Source organism: Heptranchias perlo, chromosome 1 (genome assembly GCF_035084215.1).
Source record: "Heptranchias perlo isolate sHepPer1 chromosome 1, sHepPer1.hap1, whole genome shotgun sequence".
Classification (NCBI taxonomy): Eukaryota; Metazoa; Chordata; class Chondrichthyes; order Hexanchiformes; family Hexanchidae; genus Heptranchias; species Heptranchias perlo.
In genome coordinates, this window is record NC_090325.1 from 51,875,997 (window position 1) to 51,892,690 (window position 16,694).

General features: G+C 44.1%; 1 protein-coding gene across 2 annotated transcripts in view; it reads right to left on the reverse strand.

The window, feature by feature from the left end:
- Positions 1-16,694, reverse strand: part of LOC137322062 (probable E3 ubiquitin-protein ligase HERC1) — a 317,287-nt gene that overhangs the window by 133,322 nt on the left and 167,271 nt on the right. For both annotated transcript variants that reach the window (XM_067985131.1, XM_067985126.1), the window contains exons 42-46: positions 13,999-14,212; positions 12,032-12,159; positions 9,882-10,114; positions 8,133-8,398; positions 758-813 (exon numbers count right to left, since the gene is read on the reverse strand). In XM_067985131.1, the coding sequence (XP_067841232.1) occupies positions 758-813; positions 8,133-8,398; positions 9,882-10,114; positions 12,032-12,159; positions 13,999-14,212 (897 nt within the window). The remainder of the gene's footprint in view (positions 1-757; positions 814-8,132; positions 8,399-9,881; positions 10,115-12,031; positions 12,160-13,998; positions 14,213-16,694) is intronic.

Here is a 16,694-nt window from a genome sequence, read left to right on the forward strand (position 1 = left end):
CAAAAAAGTGGAAGATGCAATTTAATGTAGCTAAGTGTGGAATAATACATTTTGGGAGGGAAAAACAAGGAATGGGAGCATACACTAAGTAGAAATACGCTGACAGGTTTGCATGAATCGAGACACCTGGAGGGTCAAAACATAATTGCCTGAGAGTTCAAGTGCAGATATACAAAGCCATAAAAAAGGCCAACACCATTTTGGGTTTTATAAATAGGGGCACAGAGTATGAATAGTGATGAATTTATACAAAACATTGGTTAAGCCACAGCGTTTGAAGCTTTGGGCATCCAATGTAGAAAAGGACATCAAACCCATTTAAAGCATACAACATAGAATCACCAGGATGATGTCAGGAATGGGGAACTATAGTTATGACAAGAGGCTTGAGATATTGGAACTACTTCTGCTGGAACAGAGAAGGCAAAGAGGATATTTAATAGAGGTTTGTCAAATTATGAAGGGTTTTGATAGAGTGAATAGGGTAACACTGTATCCTCTGGTTGGAGAGTCAGTAACAATGAGTCATCACTTTAAAATTATCACAAAGAGAATGAGGACAGATATTAGGATAAATTTCTTTACAGAGGGTTATTGGAGCATGGAATACTTCGCCACATGGAACATTCAAGGCTGAGACTATTGCATCAGGAAAAAAACGAACAATATTTGAATCAAGGGAAAATAGGGCTAAGGGGGCCAGAGGGCTACTGGGGTTATTACTGGATTACTCTAGCACTTCTATGGTTCTACATACCTTCATGTGTATTTTCATGCTTGCTGATTAAATCAGGTGCTAGTCCTTTTGCTCTGCTGGTGGGGGGGAAAAAATGTGTTTATAACATTGCTAGGAATTAGATGACACTTTTTTCTTAACAGGTTTTGAGAACATTCAAAAAGCATTTGTTGCACATCAAAAATATGCTTTGTGATTATTTCTTCCCACCATCATTAGTTTTTAAACGAATTAGAATTATTACTTAAATCTGGTGCACTTTATTGAACTGTTGCAAAATCTCAAATATCTAGATGTAAGTTACTTATTGTAAACAATTTTACAACACCAAGTTATAGTCCAGCAATTTTATTTTAAATTCACAAGCTTTCGGAGATTTTCTCCTTCCTCAGGTAAATGTTTCAAGATCTCCTTGAAGCCTACGCATTTATACATATTGAATAATACATGGTGTTTACAGACTGCCTCTGCAACTGCCCGTTGCCAAGGCAATCACCGTGTTCAGACAGAGAGGTGTCATCTGCAGAACCCCCGAATACACATTCAACAAAAAAACAAACAGGGAAAAAAACAGAGAAAAAAAAGGAGAAAAAAAAACAGAGAGAGAGGCAGAAACATCCGGAAGGCAGAGAGAGCCAGCAAATGACCCATTATATTAAAAACAGATAACATTTGTTCGCTGGTGGGGTAACGTGTAGCGTGACATGAACCCAAGGTCCCGGTTGAGGCCGTCCTCATGGGTGCGGAACTTGGCTATCAATTTCTGCTCGACGATTTTGCGTTGTCGTGTGTCTCGAAGGCCGCCTTGGAGTACGCTTACCCGAAGGTCGGTGGATGAATGTCCATGACTGCTGAAGTGTTCCCCGACTGGGAGGGAACCCTCCTGTTTGGCAATTGTTGCGCGGTGTCCGTTCATCCGTTGTTGCAGCGTCTGCATGGTCTCGCCAATGTACCATGCTCTGGGGCATCCTTTCCTGCAACGTATGAGGTAGACAACGTTGGCCGAGTCACAGGAGTATGAACCATGCACCTGGTGGGTGGTGTCATCTCGTGTGATGGTGGTATCTGTGTCGATGATCTGGCATGTCTTGCAGAGGTTACCGTGGCAGGGTTGTGTGGCGTCGTGGACGCTGTTCTCTTGAAAGCTGGGTAGTTTGCTGCGAACGATGGTCTGTTTGAGGTTGGGTGGCTGTTTAAAGGCGAGTAGTGGAGGTGTGGGGATGGCCATAGCGAGGTGTTTGTCCTCATTGATGACATGTTGAAGGCTGCGGAGAACATGGCGTAGTTTCTCCGCTCCGGGGAAGTACTGGACGACAAAGGGTACTCTGTTGGTTGCGTCCCGTGTTAGTCTCCTGAGGAGGTCTATGCGATTTTTTGCTGTGGCCCGTCGGAACTGTCGATCGATGAGTCGAGCGTCATATCCCGTTCTTACTAGGGCGTCTTTCAGCGTCTGTAGGTGTCCATCGCGTTCCTCCTCGTCTGAGCAGACCCTGTGTATTCGCAGGGCCTGTCCATAGGGGATGGCCTCTTTGACGTGGTTAGGGTGGAAGCTGGAAAAGTGGAGCATCGTGAGGTTGTCCGTGGGCTTGCGGTAGAGTGAGGTGCTGAGGTGCCCGTCTTTGATGGAGATTCGTGTGTCCAAGAAAGAAACTGATTCTGAGGAGTAGTCCATGGTGAGTTTGATGGTGGGATGGAACTTGTTGATGTTATCGTGTAGTCTCTTTAGTGATTCCTTGCCGTGGGTCCATAGAAAGAAAATGTCGTCGATGTATCTGGTGTATAGTGTTGGTTGGAGGTCTTGTGCAGTGAAGAAGTCCTGCTCGAACTTGTGCATGAAAATGTTGGCGTATTGGGGTGCGAATTTGGTCCCCATGGCTGTTCCGTGTGTTTGGGTAAAGAACTGGTTATCGAAGGTGAAGACATTGTGATCCAGGATGAAGCGGATGAGTTGTAGGATGGCTTCCGGAGATTGGCTGTTGTTGGTGTTGAGTATTGATGCTGTCGCAGCGATGCCGTCATCGTGGGGGATACTGGTGTATAGTGCCGAGACGTCCATCGTGGTGAGAAGTGTTCCTGGTTCAACTGGTCCGTGGGTACTGAGTTTTTGTAGGAAGTCTGTAGTGTCGCGACAGAAGCTGGGGGTTCCCTGTACGATGGGTTTCAGGATGCCCTCGATGTATCCAGAGAGGTTCTCACACAGGGTTCCGTTGCCTGATACGATGGGACGTCCGGGTGTGTTGGCTTTGTGTATCTTTGGGAGGCAGTAGAAGTCTCCCACGCGGGGATTACGTGGGATGAGAATGCGTAGGATGCTTTGAAGGTCTGGATCGAAGGTCTTGATCAGTTTGTTGAGCTGGTGGGTGTGTTCTTTGGTCGGATCTGCGGGTAACCGTCTGTAGTGTTCCTGGTTGTCCAGTTGTCGGTATGCTTCTTTGCAATAGTCTGTTCTGTTCTGTATGACTATGGCTCCTCCTTTGTCCGCTGGTTTGATGACGATGTTGCGGTTGGTCTTGAGAGCGTTGATGGCGTTGCGTTGTGCTCGGGTGACATTCTGGACTGTCTTCTGAGTGCGGCTGATGAATCTGGCATTGACGCATTTCCTGACAGCTTGAGCATACATGTCCAGCTGAGGGCAGCGACCCTCCGGAGGAGTCCAGTTTGACTCTTTCCTCTTCGGTTGCTGTACCGCGGATCCCTCTGTCTGCTGTTCCGGATCGTCGATTGTCTCATTGGGTTCGCTGCTGAAATCTTGGGGTTTGTGGTAGAATTCCCGGAGCCTCATTCTCCTGATGAATTCCTCTGTGTCCGCCGCGAGACTAGTGGGGTCCATTTTGGTAGTGGGGCAGAAATTGAGCCCTCGGCTGAGAACTTCGATTTCGTCTGGTTGAAGGGTGTGGTCGGATAAATTGACAATAGACTTCCCTGTGGTTGCAACCGTGGTACCAGGGGAAGCTTGGTCGTTGCTGGTGGTGATGCCGAGTTTCTCAAGCTTCCTGCTCTTGGTTTTCATGTAGGCAGCGTAGTTCCGTTGCCTCGTCTGTTTGGCGGTATAACGTAGCTGGTCTGCTGTGTCCTGAGTACAGGTTGAGAGTATGGACTCTATCTTGGTTTCGAGGTTGTGGCGTCTGCTGTAGAGTTGGTGTATGAGATGGTTGCGGAGTGTGCGAGAGGTACGGCGGCAGAGTCTCTCAGCGTAATCCGAGTTGTATGTGGACTTGAGTGGGTTCGTGATCTGGAGTCCTTTCGGGATCTTGTCTGCTTTCTTGCAGCTCTGTAAAAACTTGATGTCTGTGTCTAAATGCGCGATCTTCTTGGATATCCTTTCCACTGTGAGCCGGCAGTTTGTGGACTACTCCTCAGAATCAGTTTCTTTCTTGGACACACGAATCTCCATCAAAGACGGGCACCTCAGCACCTCACTCTACCGCAAGCCCACGGACAACCTCACGATGCTCCACTTTTCCAGCTTCCACCCTAACCACGTCAAAGAGGCCATCCCCTATGGACAGGCCCTGCGAATACACAGGGTCTGCTCAGACGAGGAGGAACGCGATGGACACCTACAGACGCTGAAAGACGCCCTAGTAAGAACGGGATATGACGCTCGACTCATCGATCGACAGTTCCGACGGGCCACAGCAAAAAATCGCATAGACCTCCTCAGGAGACTAACACGGGACGCAACCAACAGAGTACCCTTTGTCGTCCAGTACTTCCCCGGAGCGGAGAAACTACGCCATGTTCTCCGCAGCCTTCAACATGTCATCAATGAGGACAAACACCTCGCTATGGCCATCCCCACACCTCCACTACTCGCCTTTAAACAGCCACCCAACCTCAAACAGACCATCGTTCGCAGCAAACTACCCAGCTTTCAAGAGAACAGCGTCCACGACGCCACACAACCCTGCCACGGTAACCTCTGCAAGACATGCCAGATCATCGACACAGATACCACCATCACACGAGATGACACCACCCACCAGGTGCATGGTTCATACTCCTGTGACTCGGCCAACGTTGTCTACCTCATACGTTGCAGGAAAGGATGCCCCAGAGCATGGTACATTGGCGAGACCATGCAGACGCTGCAACAACGGATGAACGGACACCGCGCAACAATTGCCAAACAGGAGGGTTCCCTCCCAGTCGGGGAACACTTCAGCAGTCATGGACATTCATCCACCGACCTTCGGGTAAGCGTACTCCAAGGCGGCCTTCGAGACACACGACAACGCAAAATCGTCGAGCAGAAATTGATAGCCAAGTTCCGCACCCATGAGGACGGCCTCAACCGGGACCTTGGGTTCATGTCACGCTACACGTTACCCCACCAGCGAACAAATGTTATCTGTTTTTAATATAATGGGTCATTTGCTGGCTCTCTCTGCCTTCCGGATGTTTCTGCCTCTCTCTCTGTTTTTTTTTCTCCTTTTTTTTCTCTGTTTTTTTCCCTGTTTGTTTTTTTGTTGAATGTGTATTCGGGGGTTCTGCAGATGACACCTCTCTGTCTGAACACGGTGATTGCCTTGGCAACGGGCAGTTGCAGAGGCAGTCTGTAAACACCATGTATTATTCAATATGTATAAATGCGTAGGCTTCAAGGAGATCTTGAAACATTTACCTGAGGAAGGAGAAAATCTCCGAAAGCTTGTGAATTTAAAATAAAATTGCTGGACTATAACTTGGTGTTGTAAAATTGTTTACAATTGTCAACCCCAGTCCATCACCGGCATCTCCACATCATAAGTTACTTATAACTTGGCACCTGGGAACAAATATTTTGTAGAAATCTTTCTGGCATGACATCATTAATTTCCATTCCGGGAATGGAGTGTCAGCCAGAGTCAGAAGATTGTGAGATCAAGCCTCTCTCTAAAACTTGCACAGATAAATCTACGTTACCAATTCAGTGCAATACTGAGGGAGTGCTGCATTGTTGGAAGTGCCCATGGCACTTTTTCAAAGAATAGCCAGGAGTTCTCCTGATGTCCTGGCAAACATTCAGTGCTCAACTAAAGCCACCAAAAAAAAATTAACTGGTCGTTCATCTCATTGCTTTTTGTGGAACCTTGCTGTGTACAAATTGGATACTGTGGTCACCTGCATAACAACAGTGAATGTAATAAATTGGCTGTAATAAATTGGCTGTGCAGCACTTTGGGACAACTTGTTGTGAAAGTTTCTATATGAATGCAAGTTCCTTCTATAGAAGGATACAATTTATGAATGTGATTTCGGCACACAGCTTTGCACGTTGGATCAAGTATTGGGAATTCGGGTACAGGATTTGCCATCCATTAATTTTTAATGGACAACAGATCGCGTCGGACCAAGTAGCCTGTGCACATAAATTCTTGATTTGCACTTTTTTTAAAATTTGTTCATGGGACGTGGGCGCGCTGGCAAGGCCAGCATTTATTGCCCATCCCTAATTGCCCTCGAGAAGGTGGTGGTGAGCCGCCTTCTTCAACCGCTGCAGTCCGTGTGGTGAAGGTCCTCCCACAGTGCTGTTAGATAGGGAGTTCCAGGATTTTGACACAGCGACGATGAAGGAACGGCGATATATTTCCAAGTCGGGATGGTGTGTGACTTGGAGGGGAACGTGCAGGTGGTGTTGTTCCCATGTGCCTGCTGCTCTTGTCTTTCAAGGTGGTAGAGGTCGCGGGTTTGGGAGGTACTGTCGAAGAAACCTTGGCGAGTTGCTGCAGTGCATCCTGTGGATGGTACACACTGCAGCCACTGTGCGCCGGTGGTGGAGGGAGTGAATGTTTAGGGTGGTGGATGGGGTGCCAATCATGCGGGTTGCTTTCTCCTGGATGGTGTCGAGCTTCTTGTGTTGTTGGAGCTGCATTCCTCCAGGCAAGTGGAGAGTATTCCATCACACTCCTGACTTGTGCCTTGTAGATGGTGGAAAGGCTTTGGGGAGTCAGGAGGTGAGTCACTCGCCGCAGAATACCCAGCTTCTGACCTGCTCTTGTAGCCACAGTATTTAAATGGCTGGTCCAGTTAAGTTTCTTGTCAATGGTGACCCCCCAGGATGTTGATGGTGGGGGATTCATGTGCAAAGCTTTATTCCGGCAATGAAATTTATAAAATCTGCCCTAGAATAGCTAGGGAGTGTTGATCACAGACAATCATTCTCATTTTACTATGATATTCTAAGGGGAGTTCTATAAAAATACCTTTTGCAAAACTGCTTCTGACAGTCAGTGACGGAGTAGAGTCGTCCAAACTTCATGGAGAAGCTGGACTCCTGTTGCAGAACTGGATATGCTATTTTTTTTAAAAAAGAGAATGCAAATACTAAATTATGAAAAATGGGCACTCACCTTCTCCTCACTCTCAACACTTACACAGAGATCCTCCAGGGAAGCATAGATTACCTAATTGTGTTTAGTGCCTTCATCAGCCATCAAAAGCGATGGTGATGACAGCAACTCCTAGGGAGTGATTAACTCCAGTGTTGAACATCAAGTAGCAACCAAACTGCAGTAGTCAAAAGGACTGGAGAAATAGTAGACTGATGGCTTGTTATCTTCAGCAGTGAGAAAAAATAAGTGAGTAAACTTAGTCAAGAATGATTCATTTTGATGTTCCACGCCTATCTCCTGAGTTTGAAAAACCATCAGGTCCCTTTGCTTAGTAACATTATGTCATATATAATGAAGCAAACAAGGGGAAAAGATAGTTAGAAAGGGGCGAGAAAATGGAAACAGCCAGCAGATCTTCTATCCATTGAGTAGAGAATATTATAGCCCTATTTCTTAGGCACCCGATTCCTTGCCCTGAATTCAGTAGTTGAAAATTATTAGTCTGCTACAAAATTCTAATTATAGCAACATTTAAACCATTGTTACACGATCATAAAAGCTCCTGTAGCAGTACTTCAACATACTGCTGTCTGCTGTGTGTAGCACTCTGAGAACTGTGACCTTATAGCTTTGCCCTTTGTATACAGAAATTTCATCAATGAGTTAACCATTACTTGCTGTATCAGAATATTCATTAGGATGTGAAAAATCTATAAGTTGCTCTCTGTAACCCAGAACAATTTTTCCAAGTGATCTCAGCAGCAACTGGAGCTAATTTAATGACACTTTTGTCCCTGCTACAGCCATGTCCATGGGCACATTGTTAAGTCACCTAAACACAGCAATTTTAAAACATAAAATACCATAATAAAGATGAAAGCTTTCTTCACAATATTTAGGGTTGTGTTAATTCAACAAGTCATTTTCCTTTTCAGCATAATTATGACTTAAGAAAGTACTAGTTTTGACTTTTCAAAAGTTTTAGTCTGATAGTCTTTAATTTTCAAACCCATAATTGGGTTAAAAAAACACAGAAAACTCGACAAGAATCAACAACAAACAGGTTATTAAATGATCCTCACCGACTTAATTTGGCTTGCTTGTGTCTAGGTTTCTCAGCCAGGTATTTTGTACGGCAACTGTTGCACATCAGATAGTATGGGCTCCCTGTGCCACACTCTCCTCCAAACCAACCATCAACATAGGCTCCATTACTCCGATATCCCATGTGACCAGCACTTTCTCCACAACCAGGGTGATGTCTCTTCATGTGATTGTTGAATTGCATTGTATGAGTGTCACACAGTTCACAAACGACAACCTCCTCTGCATCTGAGCTATCCTGGCACTGAGTGAATTCACAAAGCAATGTCTAAGCTTTTAAGATGCAAGAAAATCTACAAAATTCTTATTAAGGAATTCAATTTGCAGTATTCCAATAAAATATTCCAAATAATTCAGGAAATGTTAACATGACTAAAAAGTTCCAAAGCAGCTACATTCAAATTATTCAGAAATGCCACTTCAATAATGTATTTAAAACATTATAGAATGAATATCTTACTCTGCTTTTAAATAGTATTCTAGCATTTCTAACAAAAAAAGATACAAAATCCAAAAAACAGAAGTTTAGGAACATGAATTGGTTGCTGTTGGTTGCTCTCCTCCTGAAAACTGTGACTCTCTCTGGAGTATAAGTGAAAGCCAGCACTTCATAAATGTGGCATTTTTCATGTGCCAGCTAGACAGTATCAGCAGGCATCAGAGCAAAGGGCACTGCAACTAGACCTGATCCTTTCCTCAATCAACATTCACATAGAGGTACTTTCCAGCAGGGATCACTGGATTGCTATCAGATGTAGGAATCCTGGCTGATGTCACTCCTTCCATGAGCCTAGCTCAGGGTGCCGAGGTCAATTGCCCCAACTGTTCCTCTTTTAGAGATCAGTTAACTGAACACGAAGCAAGAATCTAACTTGGGACCTTCTGGTCTACATTGTTTAGTGCTAAATTAGCCAATGCCTTAACACCACCAAGCCAACATGGGAGCTCTTGATAGGCTGTCATTACTTTAAGAAACAAGGTTCTTTGCTGCAGTAAATTACATTTCCTAGAGCCAGAGAGAAGTGATCTTGGGCTCCAAAGGAAGTGAGAAAGCTTGCGGGTTACTCATTCAGCAGCCCTCTTCCTGATTTCATGTGATTTGATTGTCTTAGTTATTCAATCTTCCAAGTCTGGGATTTAACAGTCTGGTTTAACAGCCTACTGAAACTGGAATGGCCCAGGAACAGCACTCAACCTGGAGAATGTTTTTTCTAAATGTGTTCCCATATCCAAACACTGACAGTGGGATCAAGGAAAACAAAACAAGAAAATTTTAAGCTTTTTTTTGGAATAAAGACCAAGAAAGAAATAAGGTAGGTTAGATTATGTCGAAAAAAGCAAACTTAAAGTTAATAAAGTAATGCATCTACAGGCTAATTCTGCAATCCCAATAAGAAAGCTGCACTCAAAAGAATTGCAGGGCAAGGATAGGGCTACAACACTAATCTCTCTTCTCTAACCCTCGCTCTGTGAGCATGGCTCCCAGCTGGGAGCGTGAGATCACAATTACTGGTATATAGAATGAAAAAAAGAGTATAGGGTCGATAGGGCAAGCAGAATTAAAAGTCTCTTATTAAAATGACAGCTTTTATTGTTTTTCTACATGGTTAGTGACACAGTAATAAAGCTACTCTTGCTATGGAACAATGCACACATATATCTAAACTAATCACGTGGAAGAAGGGGGAAGGAATTAAACTACACAAATAAAAGTTTTGTGTTTTTACCATGTTCGGCCAATCCATCATCTCAGACAACCATATGCCCTGTGCTTCATTTTCAGTACCACATTCAGAAGGAAACATATCCTCAACAGAACCTTCAGATAGTGGATCCTCAGAAAAACAGAGCTCCAACTCTCCATCCAGATTGCGGTCAGACATAGCATCAGCCTCCTGCCACCCTGCAGTTCCATGCTCCCTTCTTAATGATGGCTGTACAAGCTGAGGAGATCTAGATCCTTTACAGAACATTTTATACATTTACTCATCCAGAATATTAAATACTTAAGTTTTGTCTATTACAAGATTATTAACCAATGATGTACATCATTTATGATATGCCATAATTATCAACCTATAGTATTTGAAACAATTACATAAAACTATAAGCTACTTTATACTTTGGCTAAAAGAATAACTTATGCAGTGGTTAACTGATTTTCGCAATCTTAAGTTAAAAATCATGGAATACACAACAGGGTCAGTCAGCATCTACAAAGAGAAAAGACTGTGTTTTGGATAGAACCCTTCATCAGAACTAAACCTATCTTTTCTCTTTACCTGCCATATATTTCCAACACCTTCTGTCTTTGTTTCAGATTTCCAGTACTTGAGTTTTTTTTTGTCATTTCAATCAGAGTAAGATTTTTTAAGCAAATTTTGCATTCATTATAGGGAACAATGTAAATGCTGGGGAATGGAACAATTTTCCACTTTTTGTACCCAATGTCAACATCAACCAGTAAAATGTCATGGTTACATGCCACAATGCCAACCACACAACTACAAAAGTAGTGGAACCAAAAATGTCACAAAATGGGGATAGGGTGGAGAAAGTGGAGTTGAGGTAGAAGGTCAGCCATGATCTTATTGAATGGTGCAGCGGGCTCAAGGGCCGTATGGCCTACTCCTGCTCTTATTTCTTATGTTCTTAAGTAGCCATCTTTGTGGCCTGCATAAAACTGCTAATTTAGTGCCAATTAGTGTTAAGTTGTGGGTATCTCTATGTTTTCGACTCAGACTCACTTGAAACTGGTTCAGACTGCCCAAAATCACTTCAGTTAGGAGTCTACCTCACCACCAACACTCTCAATCTGTCCACTGTCTCTGTATTGTCAGACTGTTTGTCTGTTATCCAGTCTTGAATGAGCAGCAATTTCCTTCAGTTAAGCACTGGGAAAACTGAAGCCATTGTCTTTGGCCCCCGCCACAAACTCCATACCCTCACCACTGATTCCATCCCCCTCCCCGGTCATTGTCTCAGGCTAAAGCAGACTGTTCCATCTCTGTAAAATAGCCTGCATCTACACCTGCCTCAATCTATCTGCTGCTGAAATCCTCATCCAAGTCGGTCACCTCCAGACTCAATTATTCCAATGCTCTCCTGGCCACTTTCCCATTCTCTACCCTCTGTAAACTTCAGCTCCAAAACTCTGCTGCCGTATCCTATCTGCTCCAAGTTCCCTTGCTGACCAACATGGACTCCCAGTCCCCCAATGCTTCAAAATTAAAATTCTCATCCTCATGTTTAAATCCCTTCATGGCCTTTCCCCTCCCCACCTCTGCAACCTCATCTAGACCTACAATCCCCCCGCCCCCCTGAATTCTCCGTTCTTCTAACGCTGGCCTCTTGTGCACCCCACCCTTCGCCCATAACTGGCAGCATTGCCGTCAGTTTTCTAGGTCCTACATTTTGCAATTTCCTCTGTCGCGCCTCCTTTACTTCTCCTCATTTAAAATCCTCCTTAATATCTACCTCTTTGACCAAGCCCCTCCTAATATCTTCATCTTTTAATCTGCACCTATTTATGTTTGATTCTGTCTCAGAGAAGCACCTTGGGATGTTTTTCTGCATAAAAGCAAGATGTTGTTTTCTTACTTTCACCAGAGTAGATGTTCAACCCATCAGTCTGGCCTGTATGTAACAACAAATACCAGAGGTGAAAAACTCCAACTGGTTGCAACATCAGGCACTGAATTTAATGCTTCTGCCATGAAAGCATTGTATTGTTAAATGTTATTCAACTTTTTGTTGTATAGTTGTGCTTCTATCATTTTTACTATTAGATACAGCCAATGAAAATCTATGTACAACTTGACAACAAGCAACAGAAGAATCATGACTCATACTATTAGCTCATGTAACTGTATCTTACCAGCCCTTCTGAATGCGGATCGCTGTCCTTGGCTTGCTCTATGTCTTCGAGCTGGTGGAGGCCTATTTCTCGTCAAGTGCACATCTATAAAGTTTCCTCTTTCTATCTGATCCAAACCATCAGTAGTTCTGCTTGTCGGTGGAGGAGGAGGAGGAGGAGGAGCGGAAGAACAAATGTTCAAAATAAAATAGCAATGAGAACTTTTAGGTATTATTAAGACAGCCATGTTTCATTATATACAAGAATTATTTAAATACACCACTGGTAATTTTAACATTCTCCAAGATTCTGTGATTTGGATTGTTGACTCAGTGAGCATGAGAAAAATCAGATGAGGAAAGGGCAATTGACCCAACATGTGATTACACTTTAAAATACCCTATTGTTTTTGCCTCTACTATCTTGGTTTGTAGATTATGCCAAATGTCATCAAGTAAAGATTTTTTTTTGTGATATATGTTCTGTACTCCTTTGTTGTACTTTGAATTAATAATCTGTATTTACTTTATACCATTTAATATACTTAGATGCTGCTCCCCTAAACCTCCTTTTATCCAGACTGTAAAGCTTACATTTCTTTATTCTTTCCTCACAGCTCATCTCCTCTATACTTGGGATCAGTCCTGTTTTATTAAGCATTCTGGCACCATGGCCAACACAGTATTTGAAATGTTATCTGAGCAGTGCATTGTGAAACCTTAGTAGAATGTCTGTAGACATGTTCTAAGTATATATTCTAGTATTCTATTGGTTCATTATGAGGACACTGAAAATGGCTTGCCTACTGCTACTTCCAAGACCTTTCTAAATACCTCTGCACTTCTTCAATTCCGCCGTTGTAATTATGTTCCCCACTTTTTCAACCTATGTGCCGTACTTTACATGTATCATTAAAACGTCATTTGTCATCTGTCTGCCCAACCCATCTAAATCATTTTATAAATCTTATGCCGTTTCATCTGTCTCTAATGCTCTCCCTATTTTTGTGTTGTCAGCAAATTTGACCAAAATTCATTTCAGTATCATGTGAATTCCTCTGGATTAGATACAACAGTGCTAAACAATGTTCGATATATTCAATTGTAAACCAGAGAGTAATTTTTTGCCTAAAGAAATGCAAAAGTGAATGATTTAGAAAGTTAAATTTAATTCACACCTTTAGTGAATGATTTCTATTTTCCAGGAGCTAACTGAGTGTGGTGTAGGAACCACCAACAGATTCTATGGACTGTGTGGTTTGGTGCCTTACAATCTACCTGACATCACTGTACAAGCTCTGCCCTTCTCGTCACATAGCAGAATTAAAGTTTTTTGGAAAAAAATGGTTTAAACCATGCTATATTTTATTAGATTATATTCTGACCTACTTAGACAGAAAATCTGTAAATCAGAGGACATAATAGAACCATATTACAGTACAGAAGGAGGCTATCCTGTGATGACTCTCTGAAAGAGTTATCGACTCAGTCTTCCTCCCCTGCCCTCTAGAATTTTTCTTTTTTATATATTTATTTACTTTTTTAAAAAAGTTATTTTGAATACTGCTTCCACCACTGTTTTTAATAGGGCATTCCACATGCTAACAAAAAGACTTCACCTAACACTTATTTTTTTGGTGATAGTTTAAATTTATATCATCCAGTTCACTGATGAGTGGAAACAGTTTTTCCTGATTTACTTCATCAAAACCTTGTAATTTTGAACACCTCGATCAGATCTTCGCTTAACCTTCTTTATTCTAAAAGAGCTGCAATTTCTCAAGGTTCGCCTCACAACTAAAGCCTCTTACCTCGGGTATCAACTTGTTAATTCCAAGCAGCAGCTGAAAAATGTACCTTTTTTTAAAAAAAATGGGTAGGCAGAGGATCTATCTTGTGACTGATTCTCAAACAGAAATTAGCTAATATTAGCAAATGGGGTTTTTAAGAAACTCCCAAACACTGAACTTATTCAGACTTGCTGCTCACCCTTCAATTGCATCTTCCCTGTCAACATCTTCAGGATTCACTAGCGTAGTTGACTGATTGTGCACCGTAACCTCGGACTCTACAGGTGTCTCTAAATCATTGTCCATAGTTGCTGAAGAGTAGACAATGACTTCCTGTTCCTCTGCTAGTGGATGTTCTAGCATCCAACTGGCCAGTTGTTCAATGGATTGTGGGTCTGCATCCCCAGAAACTCCTACACAGGAAATCAACAACATCCACTTACATCCGCACACACAGATTAAAAAAGTACTTGATAACCATGGAAATTAAGTCAGACAAATGATGTACAGCATTTGAAATGTCATTATCCTGTAACTGCAGCATTCCTATTGTTGCCATGGCAGAGATCAGCTACCAGAGGATAGACCAGGGATGAAACCCCATTGATCTTTCTGGTCTGTAAGTGCCAGACACTCGAGATTATTGGATGAGCCATCCTACCTTCGAGGGGTTAAGAATGAGGGGTCACAGAAACCTCATTTACATCTTATTTGCAAAGGCCTCAGCCCCTATGTAGACCCTCCCCTCCTCTGCTGCCCCACTGGATGTCTTTAAACTTGTAGCTACCTTGGCCACTAATTTCAACCCTTTCGTTGGTCTCCTACCCCACTGGTCCGTTAACAGCTTAGCCTGGTATGTTGCTACTCCACTCTCCTCCCTGATTCAACGTCCTCCCACTGAGGCTGTACTTGATGCTATCGTGCTCCTGGTCCTTTTTGTAGCTGCACTTGGCGTTGGTCCTTAAATGTCCGGCCTACATCCCGTCCTCCAGTAATAAGTGGGCCAGAGAAATTGAACACTAGTAGCCACTCCCCCCTCCCCCAAGGTAAGCATTATCCCAGACAAGTGGAAGGCCAACTCATCCTCCCTGTTAAGGAGAAACATTGCCCCTCGACAAATGGAAGGCAACATTCCCCTCCACCTGAGGAAAAGATATGTCCTAAAAGATGGAAAGCAACATCAAAGCATATTTCCACCACCACCACCCCAATGCCCCCCGCTGAGAAGAGCTGTGGGCCCCATCTAATGGAATGCAACATACACCTCCTTTTCTCACCATTCCCAACTGAGAAGAAATACACATACCAGCAAAGGCTATGGGCCCCGACAACATCCCAGCTGTAGTGCTGAAGACTTGTGCTCCAGAACTAGCTGTGCCTCTAGCTAAGCTGTTCCAGTACAGCTACAACACTGGCATCCACCCGACAATGTGGAAAATTGCCCAGGTATGTCCTGTCCACAAAAAGCAGGACAAATCCAATCCGGCCAATTACCGCCCCATCAGTCTACTCTCAATCATCAGCAAAGTGATGGAAGGTGTCGTCGACAGTGCTATCAAGCGGCACTTACTCACCAATAACCTGCTCACCGATGCTCAGTTTGGGTTCCGCCAGGACCACTCGGCTCCAGACCTCATTACAGCCTTGGTCCAAACATGGACAAAAGAGCTGAATTCCAGAGGTGAGGTGAGAGTGACTGCCCTTGACATCAAGGCAGCATTTGACCGAGTGTGGCACCAAGGAGCCCTAGTAAAATTGAAGTCAATGGGAATCAGGGGGAAAACTCTCCAGTGGCTGGAGTCATACCGAGCACAAAGGAAGATGGTAGTGGTTGTTGGAGGCCAATCATCTCAGCCCCAGGGCATTGCTGCAGGAGTTCCTCAGGGCAGTGTCCTAGGCCCAACCATCTTCAGCTGCTTCATCAATGACCTTCCCTCCATCATAAGGTCAGAAATGGGGATGTTCGCTGATGACTGCACAGTGTTCAGTTCCATTCGCAACCCCTCAGATAATGAAGCAGTCCGAGCCTGCATGCAGCAAGACCTGGACAACATCCAGGCCTGGGCTCATAAGTGGCAAGTAACATTCGCGCCAGATAAGTGCCAGGCAATGACCATCTCCAACAAGAGAGAGTCTAACCACCTCCCCTTGACATTCAACGGCATTACCATCGCCGAATCCCCCATCATCAACATCCTGGGGGTCACCATTGACCAGAAACTTAACTGGACCAGCCATATAAATACTGTGGCTACGAGAGCAGGTCAGAGGCTGGGTATTCTGCAGCGAGTGACTCACCTCCTGACTCCCCAAAGCCTTTCCACCATCTACAAGGCACAAGTCAGGAGTGTGATGGAATACTCTCCACTTGCCTGGATGAGTGCAGCTCCAACAACACTCAAGAAGCTCGACACCATCCAAGATAAAGCAGCCCGCTTGATTGGCACCCCATCCACCACCCTAAACATTCACTCCCTTCACCACCGGCGCACTGTAGCTGCAGTGTGCACCATCCACAGGATGCATTGCAGCAACTCGCCAAGGCTTCTTCGACAGCACCTCCCAAACCCGCGACCTCTACCACCTAGAAGGACAAGGGCAGCAGGCGCATGGGAACAACACCACCTGCACGTTCCCCTCCAAGTCACACACCATCCCGACTTGGAAATATATCGCCGTTCCTTCATTGTCGCTGGGTCAAAATCCTGGAACTCCCTTCCTAACAGCACTGTGGGAGAACCGTCACCACACGGACTGCAGCGGTTCAAGGCGGCGGCTCACCACCACCTTCTCGAGGGCAATTAGGGATGGGCAATAAATGCCGGCCTTGCCAGCGACGCCCACATCCCGTGAACGAATAAAAAAATTTTTTAAAAATCCCCCGTCAAGATTGTT